The 27,455-nt window shown below is 44.6% G+C and overlaps 2 protein-coding genes and 1 long non-coding RNA gene across 6 annotated transcripts; 1 reads left to right on the forward strand and 2 right to left on the reverse strand.

Moving 5' to 3' along the window:
* Nucleotides 1-4,145: 4,145 nt before the first annotated feature.
* LOC120710104 lies at nucleotides 4,146-6,057 on the reverse strand. 3 transcript variants are annotated; one of them, XR_005689829.1, is made up of 6 exons: nucleotides 5,981-6,057; nucleotides 5,628-5,703; nucleotides 5,266-5,378; nucleotides 4,946-5,014; nucleotides 4,771-4,847; nucleotides 4,146-4,596 (listed from the first exon to the last, which is right to left on the reverse strand). It is a non-coding gene; the product is annotated as an uncharacterized LOC120710104 (long non-coding RNA). The 3 variants fall into 3 exon arrangements; XR_005689830.1 differs by lacking the exon at nucleotides 5,981-6,057 and adding an exon at nucleotides 5,874-5,971; XR_005689828.1 differs by lacking the exon at nucleotides 5,981-6,057 and having other exon boundaries at nucleotides 5,628-5,974.
* Nucleotides 6,058-11,782: 5,725 nt separating this feature from the next.
* LOC120710105 (protein VACUOLELESS1-like) lies at nucleotides 11,783-21,566 on the forward strand. Of its 2 annotated transcripts, XM_039995765.1 has the most exons (15): nucleotides 11,783-12,857; nucleotides 13,571-13,861; nucleotides 15,147-15,286; nucleotides 16,537-16,642; nucleotides 16,737-16,829; nucleotides 17,124-17,213; nucleotides 17,340-17,453; nucleotides 18,511-18,633; nucleotides 18,839-18,912; nucleotides 18,997-19,051; nucleotides 19,286-19,467; nucleotides 20,056-20,185; nucleotides 20,268-20,370; nucleotides 20,735-20,832; nucleotides 21,209-21,566. In XM_039995765.1, the coding sequence occupies exons 1-15, from the start codon at nucleotides 11,991-11,993 to the stop codon at nucleotides 21,374-21,376; spliced, it is 2,634 nt and encodes an 877-aa protein (XP_039851699.1). In that variant the 5' UTR covers nucleotides 11,783-11,990; the 3' UTR covers nucleotides 21,377-21,566. The 2 variants fall into 2 exon arrangements, with proteins under 2 accessions (XP_039851699.1, XP_039851700.1); XM_039995766.1 differs by lacking the exons at nucleotides 20,268-20,370; nucleotides 20,735-20,832; nucleotides 21,209-21,566 and having other exon boundaries at nucleotides 11,894-12,857; nucleotides 19,286-19,503.
* Nucleotides 21,567-24,919: 3,353 nt separating this feature from the next.
* Nucleotides 24,920-26,845, reverse strand: LOC120710107 (60S ribosomal protein L18a). The gene is made up of 4 exons (XM_039995770.1): nucleotides 26,678-26,845; nucleotides 26,471-26,586; nucleotides 26,301-26,364; nucleotides 24,920-25,466 (listed from the first exon to the last, which is right to left on the reverse strand). Exons 1-4 carry the CDS (start codon nucleotides 26,690-26,692, stop codon nucleotides 25,125-25,127), a joined length of 537 nt encoding a protein of 178 aa, XP_039851704.1. The 5' UTR covers nucleotides 26,693-26,845; the 3' UTR covers nucleotides 24,920-25,124.
* Between the last annotated feature and the right edge of the window lie 610 nt (nucleotides 26,846-27,455).

Below are 27,455 nucleotides of genomic sequence, written 5' to 3' on the forward strand. Positions count from 1 at the left end.
GTGCAGTATTACTTGACGAACCTCTCGACTTTCCTTTTCTCTCTTTTCTGGTTTTAGGTTCATGTACAGGGGGAGGAACATCAGGTGTTCGAGGCCATGATTTGGGGGGCATGAAGTCATCCATATCGTCATCCCAGTTAACACAACTAGGTGCTCGAGGTGGTGCTGCATGACTTGACGAACCTCCGGTCATCTGTTCTTGCGGAGGCCGATAACTATCACCCGAAGATGTTTTACACCTCCTTCGTTTAGTTTGCGGCATAACTCCACCGAAGATACATACCAATTTACGGAAATTTAGTATCGATTTGTTAATCAACTCCGTGTTCTCGGGGTAATCCTAGCATATAATTACACAATAATTTTACTATTTCGTAAATATGGATTACAAATAACGGACGTGATTAGAACTGAATAAGAGTTACCTTAATGTGCATCTCATACACCTCTGGCCGCATCCATATGTTACAATTAGTTTGTAAGAATCCAATACCATAAGGATGATTCGCTAGTTCACATACCCTCATGTATATCTTCCGACGTTCTAGCAGGTGTTCCTTTAAATCTTGCATTGTAATACCTCGAAACAATGTCAAATCTTTAATCTCAACTAATTCGGACAACACCATCTCTATCGCACCATCCGCTAATGGATCCAACTTCTTACTGATTACAAGATGTGTCATGATCTCAAGAAATATACTAGATTTTCCTTCGGTCTATGAAAATCCAACAGAATTGGAGGCAGCCATTGCCTTATGCTGCAATAACAATAAGGTACTGTCATTCTAAGTTTACTATTCTATATTTCACTATCCAAAAACTAAATCTATTCTAATTCATAATTATTTTAGAAACAAGTCTATAATAATTGAGAAATATTGGTTACCTGCGGTTCTGATCCAAAATCCTGCAGGGCTTCGCCGGTTTTTTTACCTCCCTCACCCCTCCTCTCTCCCTCTCCCCCTCTCTGGATCTCGTGGGCAGAAAATGAGGGCGCATAGGGAAGGGGCGGAGTTTTATATTTGAGGAGGGAGCCTGCCGTCCCCCTGCCGGGCGGCAGGCCCCCTGCCGGCGGCGGCAGGGGCCTGCCGCCCGGCAGGGGGGCGGCAGGCTCCCTCCAAGGACCTCTGCACAAATTAAATTTATTTTTATTTACACATAGGTCCCTACCGCCTCCCTGCCGGGCGGTAGGGGTATAGAACTGTAAAACCTAAAACCAAAAATATATTTCTGTAAATTTTTTTTTGAAAAATACAAAAATAAAAAAAAACGCCACATGGGGAACGCAGCGAGCAGCCCACGACGCAGGAACGGCCCAGATAGAAGCAGGGAACGTGACAGTGGCGAGAAGCAAAGGAGGCTGCGGCTTCCCTGTCTCCTTCCTCGTGTGCCCGTCCATGTCTCCGAGTCTCAATTGACGGTATCTTGCTGCTCGCCGCGAAACCAGGCCCATCATGAACTCCCATCACTAAATCGAAATCGAGTCTGCCAAGATCGCCAAACTCTAAATTAATTGCTGCACCCAAAACCAGTTGATCACCACCAAAATTGGCCTTCCTGCAAGATGCAGGCCAATCGATTTGTTCCAATTATTCACGCTAAAGTGCTTGATTGATTGATTTGCTACCTCTATTTTTTTGATTACTACTAGTATTGTTTATGGTATTAGATGGAAAACGGAAAAGATTAAAGGGGTCCAGATTTTAGAGCGAGTAAGCCATCGTTTGGGGAGTTGGAGATACGGATGGGCACAGGGTGTGGCTAGATTACGGTCGACCGTACGGGAGGAGTCCGTACGGTCGATTTTCCGATAGCAATTTTTTTATTTTTAGAAACTTTTTTGTCGTTTTCTGAGAAAAAAATACAAATAATTTTTCAAGTGAAAATTTGGTGGGTAGAAAAAATTTCAAGAAACAAATTGGTGAGATAAAAAAATTTTACGAGAAAAATTTTGACAGAGAAATTTATCAAATGGATGAAACAAAAATGTACATCCAAATAAAAAACTCGGCTAATATTTTTAAAAAAAATTTGTATGCAAAGAACAAAAAAGAAAAAAATTAAAAAAAAAGAAAACTGGATCTGGGCGGGGGCGGCGCTGGTGGCGAGCGGCCGCGCCTCCCGCCGTTCCCGCCGGCGCAACCGCGCCTCCTGCCGCGCCCCGCAGCCGCTCGCGCCGCCGGCCCCGCAGGCCCCGCCGCGCCTCCCGTCCCGGCCCCGCCGCCGGCTCGCCGGTCCCGCCGCGCGGCCTCCCGCCGCCTACCCGCCGGCCCCCTCTCAGGCCGCATGGAGCAGAAGGAAAGGGTGAAGGAGGCGTCACGGAGCAGACGAGATCCAGATGGAGGGAGGGGGAAGAACGTGTGCAGTGGAAAGGAGAGAAGGAGGGCGGAGGATAAAGTCGCATGGGCCTGCGCATGTGGAAGGAATAAAAATCGACCGCTGGAGGGGTATGTCAAGGTCGACCGCAGATTCAGCTTCGCGATGGGCACACGGCATGGGAGACCGGGAAGCCGTAGCCAGCAAAGGAAGCTCATGTGGGCCTAAAGCACAGCCAGCACACATGAGTACATGACACACACAATACGCAACAAAAAAAAGGCACGCCAAAGACAGCCGGAGCGACGGGATTGGCAGCAGCAGCGTAGAGGCGAGGCTCCTTTTGGTTCAGCGATATATACACTAGGACTGGCGACACGGCCATGCTGCCCGTGCATGCATTATCTCGTACTGTTGTGTTGTGTGTGTACAGGGTGCAAGAGCTCAAAGACCATTGCATGTTGCATCTGCATCGCATCCAACCCATCTGACCATCTGCATGCCTGGTCTGGATGGACATGCAAGTCATCGAGTAGTAGGTCCGGACCCGTGCATGCAGTGCGATCTGAGTGGCATGTGACCAACTAATGAAGAATCTGTCTATCTGTATCGCTTTCACACGCATGCATACACTAGCAAAATTGGCGCGCTATCAGCGCCAGTATGTGTTGTGCGTGTATGCAAATGTGGCCTGCCTGTATGCGTGTATGCAAATGTGGCCTGTTTGGGCCTCTTTGCTGTAGTGCAAAATGAGCTGGATACAGAAGGATGATGCTGGCCCATTTATAGTTGGTCATGACAGAGGGCAAGAAAAGGTGTGCTGGATGGAGCGTAGCCGTGGTGGTTTTTGGTTGAAGGGTGGCTGATTAGCTGAGGTGGCGTTGCAGTATGGCCGCCACCTATGCCTATTCTGTCAGCTGGAGAGGCCACGGGGTTGTTATGTAGTATGCCAATGCAAGTGAGACTGTGGGGGTTTTTGGTGATAGCAGACATTTCTTGGAGGCATCGATGGCGTCGGGTTCAGCAAAGGAAATGAGAGAGGGGATGACAGGAGTGAAAAGGGCTGCTGAATGGGATCCGCCTCAACGCTGCGGCAAGAATCCTCGCCAGGTATTCTGTTAGCTATTGCGATTGTGTATCTTGTAGTGTTTGTTTCAGTTTTTCATCGTGGATTTTTATGCAGGCTACAACAGGTGGAGAATTGGTTGTTAGTTCTAGTAGTGCTGCTAATCATTCAGAGTACTGTCCTGCTATGTTCATCCATGCTCCATCGGAGGCTTGCCATGCTTTTGATTTTTCCAGTTTTACTTACGCTCTGCAATCGGAGGTATTCATAGGGGGGACGTGGTTCTGATGATGGATTGGAAGGTGGTGTTTTTGTTCCGGGGGTAAGTTTGTGTACACATGCTGCTACGTAGGCGTCAATGTGTAGAGCAGTCAACTCATGAAAGTTGAGACAAACTAAAATAACATGTTGAGACATTGAAGATTGTCTAAAGGGCATACCCAGTGCCGTAGGCTTTCCGCACTGTGCGGGGTCTGGGGAAATAACATACTCAAGTTGACTGCTGTCATGTCTCAACAGATTTCCTTTCCAATACATTTGAACTGAAATTTTTTACAAAATTCATGTATGCAATGTGAAAGAGAGGCAGGCAGGCAGACACAATGTTTGACAAAGAAATTCTAAGGATAATATGCAACACATATCATAAGAAAAAGTAGAAATTCAAGAACATCTTTGCACCTCTTATATTGATCTGCTGAGAACACATGAAAGTTTCTTATAACCCTTTAAGGCAGCGTATGAGATGAACTAAACAACAGGGCAAACACATAGATAGTAGCATAATTACTTAATACATATGGAAGTGACTTCAGTCATCAGTTACATAGTGGAGCGGCTAAGAAGCCATTGTCGTTGTTTAATTTACATAAGACAGAGCTACGCAGGTGGTCGTGCAGCGGCAGACAGTATTATGCCCTACTATAGTTGTCCCAGATCCATTGGCAAAATAACAGCCTTTCGTCTAGTGCACATATAGTGATGCGTCTATAGGGAGGCATCATCAGTGTATTTAATTTACATGAGAGAGAGGAGTAGAGGTCATCGTGCAATGCCAGACAGTACTATGTGCTGGCACGATTCTACCAGGTTCATTTGCAAAATGATTTGTCTTCGTCTATTTCATGGTTATCATCACCTAGTGTTGTTCATCTGGATCGATGAAGTCTAGCTGCCTCTTGGAATTTTTTTTGGTTGATGTACGGGTTTCCCTTTAACAAAGAAAAAGACAAAGTGTGTTATACTCTGTATGAGAATTGATGATATATTAATTCAATATATATTGTGGACTATAAATTGCAATACAAAATATCGATGACTGGTTTGGAATGTGGTAGAGTTTCTATTACGGTAAATTTAATGTGATAACTATGTGATTAACATACTTTGGATCAATTTCTTGGTGGCTTCCAGATGTGTGTTCAGCTGAACGCTTGGTCCTTGTGGTCTTTGGGTCGGGAGTCTGCATGACAAAATGTTAGCATAGAATTCCTTCCTTACATAATTTGGAGGAGATTAGTCTTATACGCAATACGGTACACATGTTGCTATGATGTATACATGTGCTTTCTGTAATCCCACAAGTGAGGGTGGAGTTGAAGGCAATTTGCTTTCAGATGTTTCAGGAAGCTGCAATTACATGGACAGAATTAGGTCATGTATATTCTAAAATGCGATTATGAACATCAAAAACTATTTCTAGTATGGAAGTGTGATTTAATTGCTGCAACGATTTGCAGTTTAGTATGTGCTTTACCGATACATTTATATCAGGCAATTCAAAGATGGTGTGTTAACATAAGTGCAGATCATCAGGTACTATGCTTGTTGTGCTTCCTAATGAAATGGAACCAGGTGATCTTTATTTATTATGTAGATACCTTGCTGGATTCAGATAGTGCGCATTCAGAACCACTTGATGCAGTGATCACTGTAGTCTTTTGGGCAGGGTCAAGACTCTGGCTCTGAGATCCTGATTGCTGAGGAAATTGGGCTGCAATTGTTGAGTAAGCACAGTCAGGTAAATAAAGTAATTAATAATCGATGTTAGCATGCACAGTTTGGTTGATCCAAAAGATTCAGATTGCGTAACATACAGAGATGCAACAGAGGTTCTATCGGGACGCATCAGGCACAATCAAAGAAGCAAAGAAAGAGTGATAACTGAGATAAGGTACATTAACTAAGTGAGACTGAATAGTAAAGAGCAATTGAGTCTAGAATCAGCAATAAGTAATCTCACCTGAAGTAAACAGCAACAGGAAGGGCCAGAAGCCCTCGAACCCCCAAGAGCGCAGTAGAAAGAAGGCGGCAGATTCCTGGGCAAAAAAAATTCAGAAAAAACCATGAGCCTATCATCCATAATAGGAAGAAAAATGCAGTCCAAGAAAATGAGTGCAGGAACGCCACTAAGATCATCAAGAGAAAAAAAAGGAAGCAAACAAAACAAAAATGGGAAACGACAAGGACGGCGAGGGAGGAGGCTAACAGGTAGAGCATTGAAATGGAAAGCAAGACCACAGAGCGATAAAGAGCCGGGAAATCCAAGGGCTCGCCGAAAGAGAACGAAGAAAAAGAAAAGGGTCAGGAGCTTACCGAAGAAGGAAACGAACAGCGCAGCCTAGAAAAAAACAGGTACAGGTGTAAGATGAGGGGGACGCCACTAGGGAAGGTAACAGAGGCGGCGTGGCGTGGGATGGACGCAGTCCGAGCAGGCCACCGAGCAGGATGAATGAAGCAAAAGACCAAAAAAGGCCGAAATGATGGCCTGACACGGGGAGTATATATATATATATATATATATATATATATATATATATATATATATATATATATATATATATATATATGTGTGTGTGTGTGTGTGTGTGTGTGTGTGTGTGTGTGTGTGTGTGTGTGTGTGTGTGTGTGTGTGTGTGCTATTCTACACTCTAGGTGTAGAATTCTATTCTACACCCAGCCCCAATCCAAACCAAGCCCACCCCCAGACCCGATCCGAACCTTCACCTTCGCTCCCACCCCGCAGGCCCATGGCCCACGTTCCCGCGCGCTCGTTACCCCCCGGCCCGGCTGCCCCCTCCCCCCCCCACCACCCCCATGCAAACCTAACCCCGCCTCCAGCATTCGGCGGCCGCAGCGGCGGCAGGATCCCAGGCGGGCGGCGACGACAGCAGCGAGATTCAAGGCATCCGGCACCCAGGGCGCGGAGGCGTCGAGTCGCGTGAGGCGGAGGCGTTGAGCGGGGCGCGGAGGCTGCTGCGGCGGCGAGCGGCGTGGCGCGAAGGCGGCTCATCGACATCCTCCAGCGGCCGAGATGCGTCACCAGCGATGGAGTGCAGTAGACGTGGTCCCGCACACACCCGCCTGGGCCCTTGCCCGTTGCCTGCAGCAGCATCGAGCGGCGTCTCGGAGGTTGCCAGATGCCCGCGTTCACCCTATCCTCGCATTGGGTACTTGCATAGTGGTCGCGGCAGCCTCAAGCTGTGGGGATGCAGCCTGAAAGCATCCCTCCGCTACGCGCCTAGCGCTCCCTCCCTGCACGATCCCGATGAGCAGCAGGTTGAAGAGGCATCCTGATCCAATGTGAGGTGCTCCGGTGAGCATCACACTGCATTGTTTTTCTAATTTATGCAACTCCCTAATCCCGAATTCGTATCCATGTATGCTAAATTTGAATGGAGACATGTTGATCCCATCAAGCTGGTCATTAAGCAATCAACGGCACTGATAAATTCGTAAAAACAGTGGGAGTAGTGCTTAATATCCAACTTCACATGCCTATTTTTGTCTACGATTATTTCCAGCACCACTTGTTTTTGTTGGCAATCACTAATAAATGTTGATGCTCAAAATTTAGTTAGGCCAGTGGTATCAGTAATTTTGTTAGGTTTAGTGGTTAGTCTTGTATTTTTTTTATTTTCTGAGCACTGATGATCTGAACCGAGTAGGTAGTTTAGTAGTTCAGTAATGAAATACTAGACTATCTCACTACATGAGATTGAAATAGAGCTCAGTAACTAAAACTACTGAAACTAAAAAAAACTACTGAGCTCAATCATCTCATGAATCATCTAGAGCCAGACACTCAACATAGTTTGAATATGCTAATTATTGAATCATCTGCGCAATATTTGACTGATATATGTGTTCTAGGGTTTCTCACGGTATGCTGGAAATGGAGACACGTTGATCACATCAAGCTAGTCGTTAAGCAAGCAATGATGCTGACAACATGAGGTAAGAACAGCGGGAGTAATGTTCATTATCCAAAATCACAGGCCATTTTTTGTCAGCGATTACTGAATACATTTTGATGCTCTAAACTGTGCTCCATGTTGGCTAGTTAGGCTAGTAGTTTTTGTTAGGATTTAGTATCAATAATTTTTTAGGTTTCGTAGATAGCCAGTATTTTTTTCATTACTGATGGTTGATGATAAAGAACTAAACTCCAATTCAGTCAGATATGGGGTTGTCCTACTGCCCTTGCTTACGGTATGTCTCTAGTTCCAGTAATACTTACAAATATCAGTAATCCCTCGACACCCGAGAATTACTTGCACATTTTTCAGTAAATTCTCTATAACCTAGTAATACTTTGTAGTAATTCAGTTACTCTCGGTAAAGCAGTAACCCAGTAATTCAATATCAAGTCGTTCTTGCTCTATTTTTGTCAATGATCTTTTCAGAGTTTTACTAGTGTCAGGTTTATGCGGGCATGGCACCACTTTCCAACTCTGTCTCCTCATGCACATGACACAAGGGGAGAGGGTTCCAAGTGAAGAGAAAGATGCTCCATGTGTTTTTTGAAGACTTTTTGTATTTTTGGAGGCTGCATGAGATAGATAATCTTAACTAATATGTGTACACATGTGTAGTCACCGCCCAACTACATGTATATCTAATCTGGGAACTTGCTATTCAGTATTATGTACTTTTTTTCAGCAGTTCCTCAGATTCTTGATGAACGGTTTCCCCAGTAACACACCATGTACATAATTTGTTTCAGTAACAGGGACATATAGTTATTCAGTTATTTAGTATTTCCAGTTATCCATACATCCATGCTCACCGCCAACTAAATGTATATGCTTGAATTTTCGGTAATCTAGAGAATCAGTTATTCAGTATTATGCACTTCTAGTAATTTCTCATGTTTTGGGGGAATCATTTTCTTGTAATAACCATTTACATGCTTCGTTTCAGTAATGCACAGTTTCAGTTATTCAGTAATGCATATGCATATGTTCATCCAACAATACCTTTGTATATGTTTATTTGGTAATACATCTAATAATTTTGTACATTCATTTGGGTTCAGTAACATGGTGATACATCAATTCAGTATTTTTATGTATATGTAGATTCAGTTATTCAATACATGCAGGTCTAGTAATTCTTTTTACAATTATTCAATACATGCAGGCCTAGTAATTCTTTTTACAATTTATCTAGCAAATCAATAGAATTTTTTGTGATCCAGTGATGTTTGTGCACATGTCTTGTATTCAGTATCCAGAATCATAGTAATAAATATTCAGTAATCAAATAATATATGTTGGTCAACACTGTGTAGGATGCGCAAAACGTTGGGGTAGTGGACATGGCTCGCACATATGGTGTCAACTGGATTCATCATAGTTGGGTTTTCACCTTGTGCGCTCTCGTGCGCTTCCTTATACGTAGTGTAGGGACGTGCTTGTAGTTATGCTGAAGCACAATGTGTGTAAAAAGGGCACGCCTCCATCCCCTCATATTCTAAACTTCTGCCTTTGTGTTTCCCCTTGAACGAGCAATGTGATTGATACTACCAACACTACATAAAACCTACTGACCAATGCAACCAGTAATCTAGTAATACAAGAGAGCATCAGTAATACATTTTTGTTTCATAAAAAACAACTTGTCGTGATACATCAGTAACTTTAGTATTTTAGTAATTCGAGAAATTATCCGTAATTTTACTGAATTTAGTAATTCATGCATACATGAATTCAATAATTTTAGTACTCCTGTGATTTGATAGATCATCAACACTGATTGCTAGGCTGAATTAACTCATTATAATATCAATTACTGATCTCGATGTTTAAAACTAAATTACTGAACTCAATCACAGAAAAAAGAAAGAAAAGTTAGAACATGATGAGTAGTAGCTCAATTACTAAGAGAAGATGCCAAGTGCTTCGGTAATTTATTGAACTTTAGCGGAAGGCTCAGTAATTTTTGATTTCCTAATCTGATCCACGGAGAAGAAGCCGAGGGGAACCCTCACCACCACTGCTACCCGCGTCGCCACTGCCAGCAGCGGGCCGCAGCGCCTCTGCTCCCCTGCCGCACGCCCTTGGTCCTCAGATCGAGGACTGCTAGCTGGTTGCGCTGCTCCTTGCGCCGCCAACCGCTGGCCGCGATGCTACTATGGGAGCCTCGTCCCACTATGCGCTACCACTACCCTCGCCATCCTACGCTCCGCCACACCTTGCCCCTCCGCGCGCCACCGCCCCTCGCCCCTCAGCGGGTCGCCGTTGCTGCCAGCACCGGCCTGCGCGCCGCTGCTGCCTTGCACTCCTGCGCGCTACCGCAGCCACCGCCGTCCTACGCGCCACCGCCGCCCTCGGCCCCTCGCCGTCCTGCGCGCCGTCGGTTCTGGAAGATCTCGCACTCGCTACTCGCATCGCTCCGCGCCGCTCGCGGCTCGTGGCTCGTGAACAAAGAAGCTGGACACACGGGGGACGGGTCGGAGTGGTGGGGTTATGAGTCTGGTTGGTTAGCTGGTGGGTGTTGGGTTGGTTGGGTGTAGAATCACATTCTACACCTAGAGTGTAGAATAGCGCTACCGTATATATATATATATATATATATATATATATATATATATATATATATATATATATATATATATATATATATATATATATAGTTCTCCTTGCCGCTTTCTCTGTCACACGACTGATTGTGATTGCTACTCGTATCAAAAGGTCTGCGGGTAAGAAGGGGGCACGTCAGAAGCCTGTTAGGCTCATCGTGGGGAGCATGCCAATCCCAGGCCATCGAAAAATCAACGTAGTGTGACACGTGTTATTTCAAATTAATATTTCCTGTCGAACATATTGTAACGAAGATGCGCACATGGGCATCGATCGCTGGGTTTGACACAACTCTACAGTAAACGTTAGACCGATTTCGTCTAAAATACAGACATTTAAGTGAGTTGGTGCTAATTCCTCGCAAACTGCAGCTGAGCTTCACTTGTAGCTAGCAAGCTAGGGGTGGTACAAGTAGGGCTGGACAAAAAACTCGTGGCTCGATAACTCGCTCGAACTCGCTCGTTAGTGGCTCGGCTCGGCTCGGCTCGTTTGAATTTTGTTGCGAGCTGAGCCGGTGTTCTAGCTCGGTAACCAAACGAGCCAGCTCGAGCCAGCTCGCGAGCTGGCTCACGAGCCAGGCGAGCCAAAGCAGCAGCCCAGGCGGCAGGCGCCTAGCCACCAGCCCACCACAACAACGGCCCATAGAAAAGCCCACAAAGGAACCCTAAGTAAAACTGGACACCGCCCGGCCGCCCTCATCCGGCAGTCCAGCACTACTACGAGAGACCCTATCGTCCTCACACCGCCGCCCCAAACTCCTCCCGCTTGCCGTGTCCGTCCTCTACTCCGCCGGCCTTCGCTCCGCCCCCATCCTTGACGCTCACGTGCCCCACGGCTCCGCCCTCCGCCCCCGCGGTGGCTCCGGCCGCCGCTGCAGCTCTGCCCTCTGCCACGCGCCGCTGCGGCTCCGCTCTCCGCCCTCCGCCCGCATGGAGGGAGTTGTTGTAGAGGAGGGAGCTCGCCGGTGCAGATCTGAGCAGGGGGCGGCGGGCCTCTGCTCCTGGCGGCGGGAGAAGGCAGGGGCGGCTCGAGCGGCGAGGAGAAGGCAGGGGCGGCCCGCCTCCGTCCTCCATGGCTCCGTCGTCCATGGGAGGTGAGAAGGAAGAGGTCGGGGAGTCCGTCGGGGAGGAGGTCGGGGAGCCCGAGCGCGCCTGTATTTTTTTTGTGCTGTGGCTCGTGAGCTAAACGAGCTGGCTCGAGCTCGTAAACGAGCCGAGCCGAGCCGGCACTCTAGCTCGGTATGTTAACGAGCCGAGCCAAGCCAGCTCGTTTGCTTACCGAGCCAGCTCGAGCTGCACCGAGCCGAGCCGAGCTGGCTCGATATCCAGCCCTAGGTACAAGGCCCTCAACTTTAGCCTTGAGATTCCAAGGATCAAGGTTAAAAAAAAGACAAGATAAAATAATTCTATATATTTTTTTGAGGGGAATAATTCTATATATTTGATTATATAGGAAAATTGAGGTGGTCGCCGATCGCTCAGAAATGGGCTGGACAATGCCAGGCCCACCTACCAGCGCAGGCCACCACCGCTGATGGACCGCGCGCGAATCAGCAGCTCTCCAGCCCGCGCTCGCTGGGCTCGGCTCGCCGACGCCCGGTCCCACACGTCAGCGGCCAACCCGTCGTAACTCGATCCGCCCAAGAGTCCATCTTCTTCCCCAAGCCCGGCCGCTCGCGCGCGATCCGGCCGAGCTCCCGCCTCGCCTCGCCGCCGGCGACCAACCCCACACCCGCCCCCGCGATGTCCTCCTCGGTCTCCGTCGCGGCGGAGTGGGACCTCCTCTCCGACCGCTTCTACCGCCGCCTCACGCTCTACTCCCCTCTCCCCTGGTCCGCCCCGGCACCCACCTCCACCGCCTCCTCCTCCGCCAGCGTCGGCGGTCCCGTGATCGGCCGCCTCGACCTATCCACTCACATCGTCGCCGCGGCGCCCTTCGGCGGTCCGATCGCCGCCGTCCGCGACGACTCTAAGATCGTGCAGCTCCACTCCGAGCCCTCCCGGCGCCGCCTCCTCCTCTTCTCCTCCTCGGGTCACCCCATCGCCTCCGCCCCCTGGCCGCCCATGCTCCCCCGCCTCCACTCGCTCTCGTTCTCCAGCTCCCTCAGCCTCATCGGCCTCCTCTCAGATGGCTCTCTCCTCCGCTTCCGCCTCCCCGATCTGCAGCCCAGCCCCAGCTCCAGCCCCGTGCCCCTACTCCCGCCGGCCTCTGGAGGCGTCGCCGACGCTGTATTCTGGGGCGGCGGCGTAGCCATCCTCACAGAGGACAACCGCGTTGTAGTGACCACGGACATCGAAGCTGCTGACCCTCACCCCCGTGACCTCGCCGACCCAGGAGTTGGTGATGAGGAGCATGTTCTATGCATGGCAGTGGTGGAGCCGCAGTTTGTCATGTCAGGGAGCCCAGAGGTGCTGCTTGCGGTTGGTGACCGGGTGATCGCGGTAGATGAGGATGGCGTGCAGGTGTTTGGGGAGGAGCTTGAAATCGGACCCGTGCAGAAGATGGCAGTGTCACCCAACGGGAAGCTTCTTGCAGCATTTGCACATGATGGGCGCCTGCTTGTAATCCCCACCGATTTCTCCAAGATCATATTCCAGTTTGAGTGCGATGTAAGTTTTATATAGCTCTATACTGACTGCTTGTCCAAGCTTCTATTCTTGCTTTTGCTGGGCCTCCAAGCATGGATTGGTAGATATAGCTTTGAAAACAGATAATTCATCAAGACATTTAGACCACTTTGGATTGTGTCTGACTGAATGGATAGGGAGGTTTTAGCTGATGCATTTTCCCTGCATAAAAATCTGCACACAATACTTTTCTTTGCTAGTTTATGTTCTGCTATCTTGTCTGAAAAGCAACAGTGCATATCTCTTATTGAAGGGTTACCAATTGACTATAGTAAGCAGATAGCTATGTCTATGATGAACATTTTGTTTATTTGATCGCAAATATCAGAAGAGTTTAAATCTTCTGTTGCAGTTCTCAACCTCTGCTTTAGAAGATGTCTATGATGATTAGCCATAGGTGTTCCATCATGATGAATGCTGCCATAGGTTTTCGGTGATAGGCTCCACAGCTACGACCTAACATCGGCGTAATAACAGAAAAATATAACTGTTTTTGGAACTGAATTTCTCTGTTTTTAGTTATATTTCTCTTTTGTCCTAGGTTGCATTTGGAACTTGATTTGTGCATTTTAAGCTATAGAAATAGTGCTATAGGTTACGAATGCTGGTGCCATTTTTATGTCCTTTTGTGAGCACTATGTTAGTAAACTGTTCATTAGTTAACTTTTTCTTTCTTTCTTTTGGATATCCCATAGTCAGCTTTGCCACCGGAACAAATAGCTTGGTGTGGACTGGACAGTGTACTCCTCTACTGGCCTGAAGTGCTTTTGATGGTCGGTCCGAATGGAGATCCTGTGCAGTACAATTATGACGAACCCATAAAACTCATTCCTGAGTGCGATGGTGTAAGAATCCTCTCAAACTCAAGTATGGAATTTCTACATCGAGTCCCGGACTGTACTACATTAATTTTTGGCATTGGAAGCATGTCCCCAGCAGCATTATTGTATGATGCTCGAGATCACTATGACAGACAAAGTGCTAAGGTACTGTTTCTAATCCATGGAACTTTTGTAGCTCTGTTTCTCATTTGGATAAATTGTGAATGAAGTTAAACACCATTTTATTGTTGTAGCTTGTTTGTCTTCTTGGAGTACCAGTATACAATTGTACACCATTTTTTTTTATCGAGAACTCATCCTGCTTATAGAGAAAGCATGTAGAATTTGATACAAACTCATGCACACCAAACCGTACGCTGGGGACACCAGCTCACCAAGAGAGTTCAAAGAGGTCGCAGCCACTTAAAAAGAAAAAAGAAAAGGATCAAAAGGAATACACCTACAGCCCTCCGTCCCGGTTCATACTTGCTTGTTGTCGCGCCTTGGACACTTGATCAAAGCTCTTCACCCAGGTCTCACAATTATACACCAATTGCTAGCTTAAGATCAGGACCTTCGGCATACTACTGTTTTATCCACTAGATACATGTTATATGAGCTATTTTGTGACCCAAAGCTAAGTTGCTTTACATGCATGGACAAGAAGTTGGGGAAAGGCTTTGTGTTGCTATTTCTGTTATTAAGAGAATGTTCTGTCTGACCGTTTTGTATGTCTTCTCCCCGCTTCCACCTCCCAGTCGCCCACGGAAGGCAACAGAATAAAAATGCAAGAAACCACTTTATAGTCACATAAGAATATGGATTGCCAACTGGTTGGCCTTAAGGGCAGCTCCCGCACAAACTGCTAGACAAATCGGGAAATGACTCCTTCCTTAACTAAACTGCCAATGAGCCATTGTCAAGATAAAGAGTTCTTGTATTTATTTTCTTTGTCCCCTTCTCTCTACTCATATCATTTAAGTTGGTTTCTTGTGGTAGACCACAGTATGTGCACCCCTTAGTAGTATATGACAAGGTCACCAAGAAAGGAGGTCTGTGTTCCAAGTGTGGTCTATTGATGCACTAAAGATGTGCTCCTATATATTCTAAATTTCTAATCCATATTGTTGATCCGGAAGGTAGTATTAGAGTTTTTTTTTCGCACAAGTTGTTGATAGCAATGCAGTTGGTGGTGACTGTGTACAACATTAACAATTGTACCTGATGTATTTTCAGCTTGGTAGCATATGTATCTATAAGTTCATCTTGACCTGTTTTCTTATGCTTCACATTATGACTTTGCACACATGCTACTTGCAAATTGTATCAAAGTTTGTTAATATCTCAAGTAGACAAGTACCATGGAACTATTGTTAGTCCTTTGGAAAATTAATCTTGCCTCATCTTGTGAAAACAGAAATGGGATATTAACAATAATCCACACTTGCAGGCTTATGACAACTATCAGCTAATATCATCTTCATTGCCGGAGGCAATTGAGGCTTGCATTGATGCTGCTGGCCATGAGTTTGATGTTTCACGCCAACGCACGTTGCTAAGAGCTGCTACTTATGGCCTAGCTTTCTGCAGGTTGATTTTTCTGCTTTTAGGATGTTATATTTGTGCACTTTTACTACTGTTTTTACCTTTTTTGTAAGTAATCATATTTGCTTGCTTTTTTTTTCTTTTTCTATCTTTACTAATTTTAAGTTGTTGATTGGAGAATAAGTTGTATCCTTGATCAGTGCACAATTTAAACTTCGACTAGTTTTAGATAAAGTATATGACAACTACATCTTTCAAGTGTCTATTTTTGGTAGCATGTAGAAACTCATGCAACAGATAACTAGTGTCTTTACTCTGCCAAGTTTGTATGGGTGGATGGGATCACTGGGTTGGGTCACAGTGTACCAATTGAAGTGAAATTTATGTGTGAGCTTGTTTTCCAATATTTGATTTTTTTTAGTATAATTCAGTCCAGAAAATGCCAAGGGTAGGCCATTAGGCCTGAAAACTTCTTGAAGAGGTTGCTTGTTTAAGCCCAAGAATAGGATGGTTTTAGAACTATACTAAGCAGCTTAGCTTCTTAACTTGAGTAAAAGTGTTACCTAACCTATTTTGTGAATTCAAGCTCCTAATTATCATGAAAGTCATGTCAACTACCACTTTCCAAAATTATGCAATTTCGTCCTCACAAGGCTGCCAGATGAGATTTCCTATTTCAGATGATGGGTACTTAGGCCAGCCCCTGGCAAACAAAGCAAGTGATGCTTGATAGATTTCTTAGATTTGAACATTAGTTGAGGTGTTGAAAAAACTGGACATTCATATGTGAAGATATTTGAGTACTGGGCTTTTGCTTCAAAATCACGTGGAGGGAAGACTCCTTTTTTCAGCTTGTTTTTCCTCCACAACATAAGCTTCTCCACACTCCACTTACCAAGTTATTTTTTTCTTATTACCTACCTGGCAGCTGCTTGTTTGTTCAGATTACGTGACAAATTGAACACACTAGATCAAATAGATCATAAATAACATGACTCTTTCTGAGCCCAACTTTGTTGATCAGTCAGCCATATGTTTTCTAGCTAACAACATTTACTGTTATATTGCATGCCATGTCTTCTTAGATGGATTATAGTCTTATATCTTACTGCTACTCTGGTACATCCTGCAACACTGTAGTGTTATAGTTCAATTTGTTTATTCCACCAAACTTTGAAATTAAACAAACCAGTATCTTATACTCGTAATACTTTTTGCATAGTGCTATTCCTCTGCATAGAATACTTTATTGCTGATATTTAAACTTGGCATTGATACCCAGTTGGCTTTGGCAGTCGATTTCCACATGAACGCTTTCAAGAAATGTGCAAAATGTTGCGAGTTCTAAATGCCGTTCGTGATCCCGAGATTGGGATGCCACTGACCATTCAGCAGTACAAGGTTTGTGTTACCCTCTAGATGCTTTAATGAACCTTATATCGCCATTGGTACCTTTTATGTCTTAATATAGTCGTTTTTTTGTTGTTTTCTTTAGTTGCTTACTGCACCAGTGCTCATTGGACGTCTCATTAATGCTAATCAGCACCTTTTGGCACTTCGCATTTCTGAGTACCTTAGCCTGAACCCGGTAACCTCCTTTTTCTTCTCTTTATTTTTTGTTATCCAGAAAATTTGGGGTGAGCACTGTGCCTTTGCCCTTCGCAATAAATTCAGAAGCACAAGTTGCCCACTGTTAGGTTCTAAGCATTACATAATCTTGAACCAAATTACTTGCCATGTGCACAATTAAATTACTTTCAGATAAATTATGTCATTTAGTCCTACTTGATATTGTTAATGAGAGTGACATTTGCATTGCTTTTCCATATATTTTACTTGATAAAGTAATATCATTTCCATTTACACCTCAAACCTTTTATAGGAGGTTGTGGTAATGCATTGGGCATGTGAGAAGATTACAGCATCAGCAACTCTTCCAGATACAGTCCTTCTTGAGGGTTTGCTTGATAAGGTTTGTGTTTACTAAAGTCATAGTCAGGCTTATACTTTATACTTTTACCTGGTAAATGCATATGCTACCGCAGGTCTGCAGTTATGTATCCTTGTTTTACATCATTACATGTTCTTTCTATTGCAGCTCAGGTTATGTAAAGGAATTTCATATGCTGCAGTGGCAGCTCATGCAGATAATTGTGGCCGGCGAAGGTCGGCTGCAATGCTCGTTGATCATGAATTACAATCCTCAAAGCAGGCAAGTTTTCTTTTGTGCTGGTGATTCAGGTGGATATGATGCAACTGATTGATTGAGGAATGAGGCATATATATGATATTCTCCAGTAAACAAAAATGGAAAAAAATAGGAATGTTCAAAACAAACTAAGTAAAGAATATGGCTTCTTCATAATTCTGTCCTAATTATTTAGGTGTTGAGATATTTTGGGTACATCATAAATGAAATTGTATAGATAAACTTCTTCGTGTCTTTCTGGTTTACAGGTGGAAATGGTAACCTGATTAGGATGTGGTAGTTGATTTAATAGTTCCGATATATAAGGCTATCTCCAACAGGAGAGGCATCATGCTACCCATACCCAAAATGGGTCCACAGTCAAAAAATACCCTCCAACAGAGTAGGCAAAGGGGAGACCCATTTTGCGTCCCGGGGAAGAGGGCAGGCAAATTTGCGTTTCTCTCTCTCAACCCAAATCGAAGCCGCGCGGGAGCCGGGCCCGCGACGGGAGCCGCTGCCGCGGCCAGGCAGGACCGTGGCGGGACTGCGAGGCGGGGAGCGGCAGCAAGGCGGGCGCGGCCGACGGCGCCGAGGCGGGTTGCGAATGACGAAGCCGAGGCGGGGAGCGGCGGCGAGGCGGGGCGCGGCCGATGACGCTGAGGCGGGGAGTGGGCCGAGGCGAGGAGCCGGCGGTGAGCAGCGGTGGCAAGGAGCGGGCGGTTTTGCATCCACTGTTGGAGAAGAGCGGTTTTGGGTGCCTGACCCTTTTGTTGCTCGCGACCCAAACCAGCAAATGGGTCTGGTATTTGGGTTTCCACTGTTGGAGACAGTCTAAGAACCTTTTGTAAAATTCTTACACTCAATTAGGTTGATGATAGGCTTGCCTTCTATCTCTGACTTCTGAGCCTGTGATAGCTTTAGCTCGTTTTAATAGGCCATATCTCTACAGGACATGCTATATCTTTAGTAATTACAGAAAATCTAGCATGCTTAAATGATAAAAAAGGAGAAGGCTCAGCACTTATCTGTTAGGAAAGGATGTCCATTTGAAATCATCTGATTTGTTTCACCTTCACAGATTCCCATGTTGCTAAGCATTGATGAACAAGACAAAGCATTATCAAAGGCAATTGAAAGCGGTGATACTGATCTTGTGTACCTTGTGCTATTCCACATCTGGCAGAAGATAGCTGTAGAGAAGGTAAATCTCCTCCTTCCTCTATAGAACATTAATATTCCCAGTTAAGGTACAGCTGTAGGTAATTTTTTCAAGGATCCAAATCAAGCATGAATAGCTAATTTGTCAGCTGAAACTAAACTTTGGGATTTGGGAAGCATAACTGAAAGTGCTTCTTCTCAAGGGTTGTGTCATTGTTAATGAACTGTGATGACTATAAATTTTGCAGAAAGCTCCTCTGGATTTTTTTGGTGTAATTAATGCGAGGCCTGTGGCTAGAGGTTTGTTTATCGCATATGCAAGGTGATGCATCTTTCCTGTTTACTGTTGCTACTTCAACTGTATACATCTGTTTCCACATAGTTGAATATCATGGTTTGCTTGCAGACATTCTAAGCATGAAGATTTGAAGGACTTTTTTTTATCGACTGGGAGACTTCAAGTAGGTTGCACATACAATAATCTCCCAGATCTTGCATATCTGAGTCTCAAATACATGAATGCCGGCCTTCATATTATTTGGAATTCAGTAGCATGCTATTCTGCCTTTTTATGCATACACTCTAAGCAGTTAATTCCATCATCCACATAAATTTAATATATCATCAGTGCATGATTTAATATATTAAATTTATGTTTACATTTCAATTGCCTAAGCTATTGAAAACAATTGCAGGATGCCGCCTTTCTTTTGTTGAAGGAATCAAGGGAATTGGAGAAGAATCCCATGGCAAGCAAGGGAACTTCTCTCCATGGTCCACAAGTGAGGCTCATTGAGCAGGCCCATAGACTTTTTGCTGAGACTAAGGAACATGTTTTTGAATCCAAGGCTTCTGAAGAGCATGCCAAATTGCTAAGGTATTTGAGGATGTGATATTGCACGGAATTTGTCATGTGAGGATACTATTTCTTCTTTCTGACATTCAAATTCTGAAGAATTTACAGCAATTTGGTTGTTAGCAAGGTTAATGCATTACATTAGAAATCTAGATCGTGTGGTGCAACTAAAAACTATAATGAAATTCATGTCTCAAAGCTCATTCGATATGGTGCTTATCAATCCAATCAGCATAAAACATATATTTTCTTCATTCTGTAGGTTATACTATCACTTGTCAGCTCACAAACCTTAATAATATGTTAATGCAACTTCATGCATAATAATTGATCTTTGAGTAACCTACAACTGGGTAATGCAAATTGTTCTGTTGACACCATTTTCTTTGTTTCTTTCTTGGTAAACTGGCAGTTCAGGTTTACTAGGCTTCAATTAGCCAATCAGGCAAGGTGCTAGATTCATATAGATTGAACTTCATTGTGAAAATCCGAAGAGATGTGGCTGTGGTTTACTGAACTCCTTGCTGTAGATAGTTATGGTGAAACTGTGTGCAGACTCCTGCTTAATAGTTATGTCTTAGTCACTCTGTTTACTCTTTTTTCATTCAGATCACAGCATGAACTTGAAGTTTCCACAAAGCAAGCGATATTTGTGGGTTCTAGTGTTAGTGATACAATAAAAACCTGTATTGCAATGGGAAATGAGCGAGCTGCACTCAAAGTGAAGTCAGAATTCAAGGTATTCAGATGATCTCTAAACGTAGAGACCTGTTCAATTAATATTGCATTTTAGTCTTTCTAATGGTCCTGTTTCTGCACAGGTTCCTGATAAGAGGTGGTACTGGCTTAAAACATGTGCTTTAGCTACAGTTGGAAACTGGGATGCTTTGGAAAAGTTTTCAAGAGAGAAACGACCACCAGGAGGTGAGTTTGTAGATATGACTTTGTTGCATGAAAGTTAAGTTTATATTGAATTGATATTTATATCCGTGCTTCTTCCATGGGTTTGAGCAAGTTCATCATTATCCTACACAGAGGATTTCTTATCCTTGGAAAGTAGCACCTTATGCCCACTAGAAATCTTTTCTTTCATTGTGCTTAAAAGTTGAAGCCTGATTTGAACCATGTAGCAATGATGTAAACATTAACTTGTCAGTTCTCAGCATTGGGTTATCTTCATTGGATAAATTCAGACATAAGAATATTGCTTCACATTCTGTCTATGCCTTGTTTGAATATAGTAAATTGATGATGTTGTGAAGTTTACATCTCAATTTTCAACTTACAGGCTATAAACCTTTTGTGGAAGCATGCATTGATGCTGGTCAAAAAAATGAAGCTCTCAAATATATTCCAAAGCTAACAGATCCTCGTGAAAGATCTGAGGTATTTTTTAGTTTGCAAGTTGTCTATGGAGAATGCATTTGGACTTCTGGAGAAGCTGTTGCTGTTTTTTTTTTCCTGATCATGTTGTTTTATCTGGCTTCAACCTTAAGAAAAATGAGAGGACAGCAGAAATTTAGTTACTAGCAGCAGAAATAAATGTTAAGGAGAATATGCCTAAGAGAATAAAAAGCTGGGTCGATTGCAGTAGATAGATCAGGCAAAGGATATGACGATATAGAAGATTCCCAGTAACTAACACATTAGTCTCAGTTCGCTGGAAATAGAACCCAAGATTGAAGATTTCCTTGATATGATTTAGAATATCAGAAATATGACCTTGAGAACATATAACAATCTTGTGATTACTTTTGTGTAGGCATATGCACGGATGGGCATGGCAAAAGAAGCTGCAGATGCAGCCTCACAAGCTAAAGATAGTGACGAACTCTTTGGCCGCCTGAAGATTACACTTGCACAGAACAGTGCTGCCGCCTCCATTTTCGATACATTGCGGGATCGGCTTTCCTTTCAAGGAGCATATTGAGCTACGTGATTGTGTTGTAGGCCCAGGCTGTGCACCCTGATGTTTTTAAAAAGGTCGAGCCTTTTGTTTATCCATTTATTTTTTTGCTTTTTTCTGTGTGTATGGAGAATTAATCTCAGTGTTAATACATGTGCATAGAGATTGCATAAGGCCATTCTCAATGAAGTGTCATATGAGTTTCGTACTTTCATTCTCATTAAATGACATGCTATATAGTCAAAAGTGATGATATGGCATGCAATTTAAGAAGAAAGAAAAATAGAGTTTCATGGTGCTAAAATTTGGTGTACAGTTACCAAGAACCATGAAACTACTCCCTCCTTCCAGCTTTGTAGGGCGCTTGAGCTTCTACTGCAAAGACCAAGGCAAGGCTGGGTCATGCACTAGCACATTTACTCCCATTTGCATGAAGGCATGCAACTCCCATTTGCATGAAGGCATGCAACCCCCTTGAATTCCGTCCATGTTTAAGTGCTAAGGGCAAGTACAATGGTGTAGACAGTTGTCGTCTTTTTGGCATAAACAGACAACTTAAACAGACAGTTTGTACAATAGGTTGTTTGTTTGGCTGTCTACAAGATGTTTAATTCATCCTTTGACACAGAAATTATGGTGATCTAGTGCAAACTTGATCCTTATTGATATTTTGTTGCATACATGAGAGAATGCACAATATATTGAAATAATTCGCATGACTCTTGCCGATTGAAAAACTCAAGCTCCTCCATGGCTGGCAGACCGAAGCTCGCTCCGAGTCAAATTGCCGATAATTCAGCGCATGAGAGAGCTTGAAATTTGAGGGAAAATAAAGAGGACGGCAAGGGAGTTCTGTTATACCTCTTACTTGCACCGGGAATGCATCATGGTGGTCGAGCTTCTTCATAGCTGGCGGACAAAAGCTCGCTATGAGTCAAATTACCGATGATTTAGGGTACGAGAGGATTTGGAATTTGGGGGAAAAGAAAGAGGACGACGAGGGGGTTCCTTTTTACCTCTTACTTGCACCGAGGATGCATCATGGTAGTCGAGCTCATCCATGGCTGGCGGGCAGAAGCTTGGTGTGAGTCAAATTGAGGATGATTTAGGGTATGAGAGAGCTTGAAATTTGGGGAGAAAGAAAGAGAACGACGAGATGGTTCCGTTTTATCTCTTACTTGCACCGAGAATGCATCGTGGTGGCCGGAATCTCGCGGGGAGAAGACGCCGATGAAGAACAGGCGAGCAGCGGTGCAGGATGTCGCTGGTTCAGGTCGAGTAGAGGGCGATGAAGTTCGATGCATGAAGTTCGTGATGCCAAACGAATCGCCCTCCACTGCGCAGCGGATCACAGTCTCTCCAAGCACGTCGTACAACGGTTGGATTCCTCGTTGATTTTCCTGGGAGCATGAGAAGAACCCATAGACGAATGAGTCGACGGATGGGCAGTAACTGCACGTCGTTGGGGGGTTTTTTTTTGTAAAATTTTGTTGCATGTCTACGACTGCCTACGGTCAGGGTTTACAAAACTGACTGGTCCGGTCAAACCGCCGACCTCCGGTAGCGGTTTACCGGACCGGTTTGACCGGAAACCGGTGGAAACCGATTGAATTCAAATCCAAATTCAAAAGCACATGTGTAACTGGTTCCGACTGGTTTGACCGGTTTACCGGTCCGGTCTGACCGGTTACTGGTGTTTTAACCAAAAAATCCGATGGTTTAAAAGTGATTTCCCGGTTTGACCGGTTTACCGGTCGCCATATGCGGTGGGCCTTAATGGGCCGGCCCATTTTTTTTCTTTTTCTTTTTTGATTTAACTTCATATGCCTACAAACTATATTAAATGGGCGAATTTTTAAGAAAATTTGACACCATTAGATTCGTCGCACCTTGAAGTATTTTTAGAAATTTTTTGGGAATTTTTCATTTTTTTGAATTCAAATTTGAATTCTGAATTTGGACCGGTTTGGTACCAGCCCAAACCCAAACCAGGTCGGACCGGTTTGACCGGTAACCGGTCAAACCGGACCGGTTCCCACCGGTTTGGTTAACCCTACCTACGGTGGGTTGTACGTGCCCTAATTAAACCATTGAATTAAAATTCCTCGGCGCCATATTTTTTCTCTCCCAACTGTCCAATAATACTACTCGTTGCCGATTTGCATTCATGTGGGACCGACATTAGCTTAATTATGTGGCTTACGAGGTAAGTGGCTGCTGGGTGATGGGAGATGTTCCAGGGTGCGCCCTTTTTTTTGTAGAAAAGTAAATTTTGCGCCCTACAAACCTGGAAGGAGGGAGTATAATGGAAGTTTCATCTACATACATTCATCAATTTTTATTGGTCACATGGCATATTTGATCATTAACCAGTTAATAATTAAATATGATAGTTTATCTATAAAACTGTGCAATAAAATTGTGCATCGAGGGAGGTGATTTAATTCACCAAACTAATATGGCACTCTTGGTGGCTATGCAATGAAACTGTACACTGAGATTGGCTTAAAATCAGTTTTAATGCGGTTTCATTGCACAGTTATCTAAAGCAAAAACTAGATAACAAGCTGAATGAGTGTCACAGGAATAAAACTTCTCTCATATCCTAACTCATCTCTTCATAAATATTCTATCACATCAACAAAATTAAATAACTATAAAACTCCATTGAGACTATAGTCTAATGAAAGTTCCCACATTGAGAGCACGTGTCGATCACAATTTGGGATCTTGGGAGTACGGAAGTGTGCAATACAGTAATCGTGTTTTATTATCAATATTGTTGTGTTATTAAAAAGATTAAAAAAGATTCATTTTCATTTCATGGATTAAAGCGAAGGGGCTCAGGGAATCCGGAACAATTAGCTGCGCGACTCATTTTTTTTCCCGTGCACCAGGCCACAGGGCCAGTACCATTGAAGCCACCGAGTAGGGATGGCAATTGCGTCCGCGGATGCGGGTATCCGTGGATTTTAGACCCGACGGGTGCGGGTTCGATATTCCACCCGTGGGTGGACCCGCACCCGCGTATTGCGGGTGCGGGTGCGGGTTTGAGATTCCACCCGCGGGTGGACCCGCACCCATCCACAAACAAAGAAACTCTAACCCAACGTGATAAGGTAAGACTTATTCCAACTATCCTAACTATAAAATGAGCACAAAAATTTATAGATTTATTGTTAGTTTGTCATTAATACTTTGAATTTGGGAATTTGTTGTTAGTTTGCCCTTATTACTTATAGAAATATAATATTTGACCATTTAAATTAAAAAATTTGTGCATTTTTATTATATCTTTTGTCACACCCGCAGGCACCCGAAACCCGCGAGTGCAGGTGCGGTGTAAAAATGCACCCGCAGATCTACTTGCGAACGAATTTTTTCCAACCCCACGGGTTTACCTACAGGCGGGTTTTCATCAAACCCGCACCCACATCAGCTGGTGCCATCCCTACCACCGAGGATTCCAAATGGATGCTGGTGCGCGTATATCCCAGCGTTTATATGGCTTCTTTCATACACAACCGGTGATGTGATCATCAACAGAAAGAAAAAAAATCATGGAAATAATACAGACCAAACTCCAAACAGATCACCAATACCATTGAAGTCTTCCAGCTATTCATAATACGATACTCAAATGGTTCACCAAGCACGTTTCAAAACGGGATGAATCATCAACCACTGAGGTCTAAGCACGTCAAAACTTAAAACATAAAACTTACGGACTCTTATGCTCCCAAACATTGACCACAACACAGGCACAACTGAATCACATGAACAGGTTCGGCCTTGATGCCTTGAACGTGGTCTTCAGCTTCCTGGTTGGGGGCCTGATCTTGCGGGACACAAGGGGGAACTTGATCTTGGAGTTGTGGAACTGCTTGGTGTTGTCCCTCTTGCACAGCTTGAAGTGGACCATCGCAGTCTTGATGATCTGGATGCAAGGGGCCCTCACGCGGTGGCGTGAAGCCATCTCACTGTACATCTGCTCCACGGCACCGTTCAGGGTGGTGTCACGGTACTCCTTGTACATGTTGTGGTAGCCGGTTCTGCTCTGATAGCGGAGCCAGATGCCATAGTTCTTGATCGTAGTTGGGTTACGCTCGAAGATCTGACACAACATACAAAACTTTTGTGAGTGATACAACACAAAGGGCGTATCATTTTGTGGAACAAATCCTGCACGTCAGGAAAATTAACTAACAAACTTCGTTAATGTGTAATCAAAGACTCAAGCCATAACCCACTGGAGTTGCCAGCAGCATTATCTAGGACAATCCTTACCAATCCAGTTTAAATAAACACTCGCACATCTATGACATTGCAGAAAAGCCATATCAGTAAAAACAAGTGTGCAAGACAACAATATTTAGTTGACATGGAGTGCAAGACAACAATATTTAGTTGACATGGAGACAAGAATTCTCATTTTCTAGGATGACGGCAAAAACTTAAATTGATCCTTCACAATGTTCTTTATTGTATAAAAGGAAATGACTAGAAATACATGTCGCGTGCCAATATACAAGTAGCTGAGGGTGGTGACTGGTGAGAACAGACCCCAAAACAGAACAAATTTGTGGAATAACTAGAAATCAGATAGTAGCAGCGATAATAGCACACACCAACAGCTCAGCGCAATGTGCGTTCGCCATTAGGATAATATATCGAATCAACACTTCAACAGCAATGCTGAGCTACAACCTCCAGTCAAAGTTTCACCTGTATCTATCGCTTGCTAAAGGTCACAATAACATCAGGACGGAGGGTATTTTAAAAAAAACATCAGGACGGAGGGGCAAACAAGGCCGGGCGTTCCGAAGATAGCGGACACACACAGACTGCTAAGACGCATGGTACTAAACAAGCAGCGATGGGACGGCATGTTCAGATGGAGCAATCTAGTGTGCTAAAATGGGCATGCCGATCGCAGAAGCAGGCGTACCTCGTTGATGGCGAGGATCTGGCCGTTGCTCTTCTTAACCTTCTTCAGCTTCCTCAGGAAGTACCTGCGCACGGGTAAGAGCCGCACTTTAGTCGCCAACCCAGATCGAAGAGGAACGAAGAAAGCCTTCGACGAGGAAATCCGGAGGAAGCGCGGAGACGACGGCTCACCAGAACTTGCTTTTGGCGCGGACCTCGTTGGTGGCCCAGAGCTTCATGCGGTAGATCTTGGGGTGCTCATCGCCGGGCGTCGGCAGCGCGCGCCCCACCACCTGGTACTGATGGAACTGCACGCGCGCGAGAACAGGGAGATCAATCAGACGCACGGATGAAAATCGAACCGCCGCCGTCGAATGGACGGAGCGAGCGAAGACTCACCCTGAAGGCCACCATTTCCGCGAGCTCGTCGAGACTCTAGCCTAACCTAGCCTACGGCGGCGCGGAGGAGGACGAGGGGAGGCGGCGGCGGCGGGCGAAGACGGCGCCCGTGGGTGTGAGAGGAGTGTTTATAGGTAGCGAGTTTGGCTGGAAACCCTAATGGGCCATAGTTCGCTCCGTCATCGCCTTCTTCTTTGCGGAAAATGTTCGGGCTTCCCCTTCTTTTGACAAGGCCCATAAGGTTTTGCCCTTTTTTTTGTTCTTGTTATATTTGCCAGGCAAGCACGGGTATGGAGAATGTAACGGGGAAACTTCTACTGGAAATGACTAGTCTTGTTTTTTGTTTTGGAAGGAATTTTTTTTGAGATACTCTTTTGAAAGGAAACTACTACTCTATGTTGGTGTTGGTGCGGTAGAGGAATGTATATCAGTTTCTCAAGCACATTTTACGTATTGCGAATGCGACTAGTGACACTACAGAAAGTGTCATACATAAGTCGAATTTTTTTTCTATTCGGATGGTAATCAAATTTATGGTGCTTGGAAGCTTGGAAATTGTCCATTGTTCCATCGTGAACCAGCCAGTAGAACCGGCAGCTGGCAGAGACTCACGCCGCCGCTAATTTCACACGCACGAGTGCTCCTTCCTCGCCCGCGCGAGCTCAACATTGCGGTCGGTGTCCTGTAATCAGATCACAGCCAAACGCACGCACGACACAGAAGACGAGCATAGAAACCTGCGACGGTAACACAACGAAGCTTGATCACTGTCGAGGTC

This window comes from Panicum virgatum, chromosome 5K (genome assembly GCF_016808335.1).
Source record: "Panicum virgatum strain AP13 chromosome 5K, P.virgatum_v5, whole genome shotgun sequence".
Lineage (NCBI taxonomy): Eukaryota > Viridiplantae > Streptophyta > Magnoliopsida > Poales > Poaceae > Panicum > Panicum virgatum.

Coding starts and splice junctions, on each gene's coding strand:
- LOC120710105 (XM_039995765.1), top strand. CDS start 11,991: ATGTCCTCCTCGGTCTCCGTCGCGGCGGAGTGGGACCTCCTCTCCGAC. Junction 13,862..15,146: donor ATGACAGACAAAGTGCTAAG/GTACTGTTTCTA, acceptor CCACACTTGCAG/GCTTATGACAACTATCAGCT. Junction 17,214..17,339: donor TTGAGGGTTTGCTTGATAAG/GTTTGTGTTTAC, acceptor TTTCTATTGCAG/CTCAGGTTATGTAAAGGAAT.
- LOC120710107 (XM_039995770.1), bottom strand. Junction 26,365..26,470: donor CGCGCCAAAAGCAAGTTCTG/GTGAGCCGTCGT, acceptor ACCCGTGCGCAG/GTACTTCCTGAGGAAGCTGA. Junction 25,467..26,300: donor AGATCCTCGCCATCAACGAG/GTACGCCTGCTT, acceptor ATGTTGTGTCAG/ATCTTCGAGCGTAACCCAAC.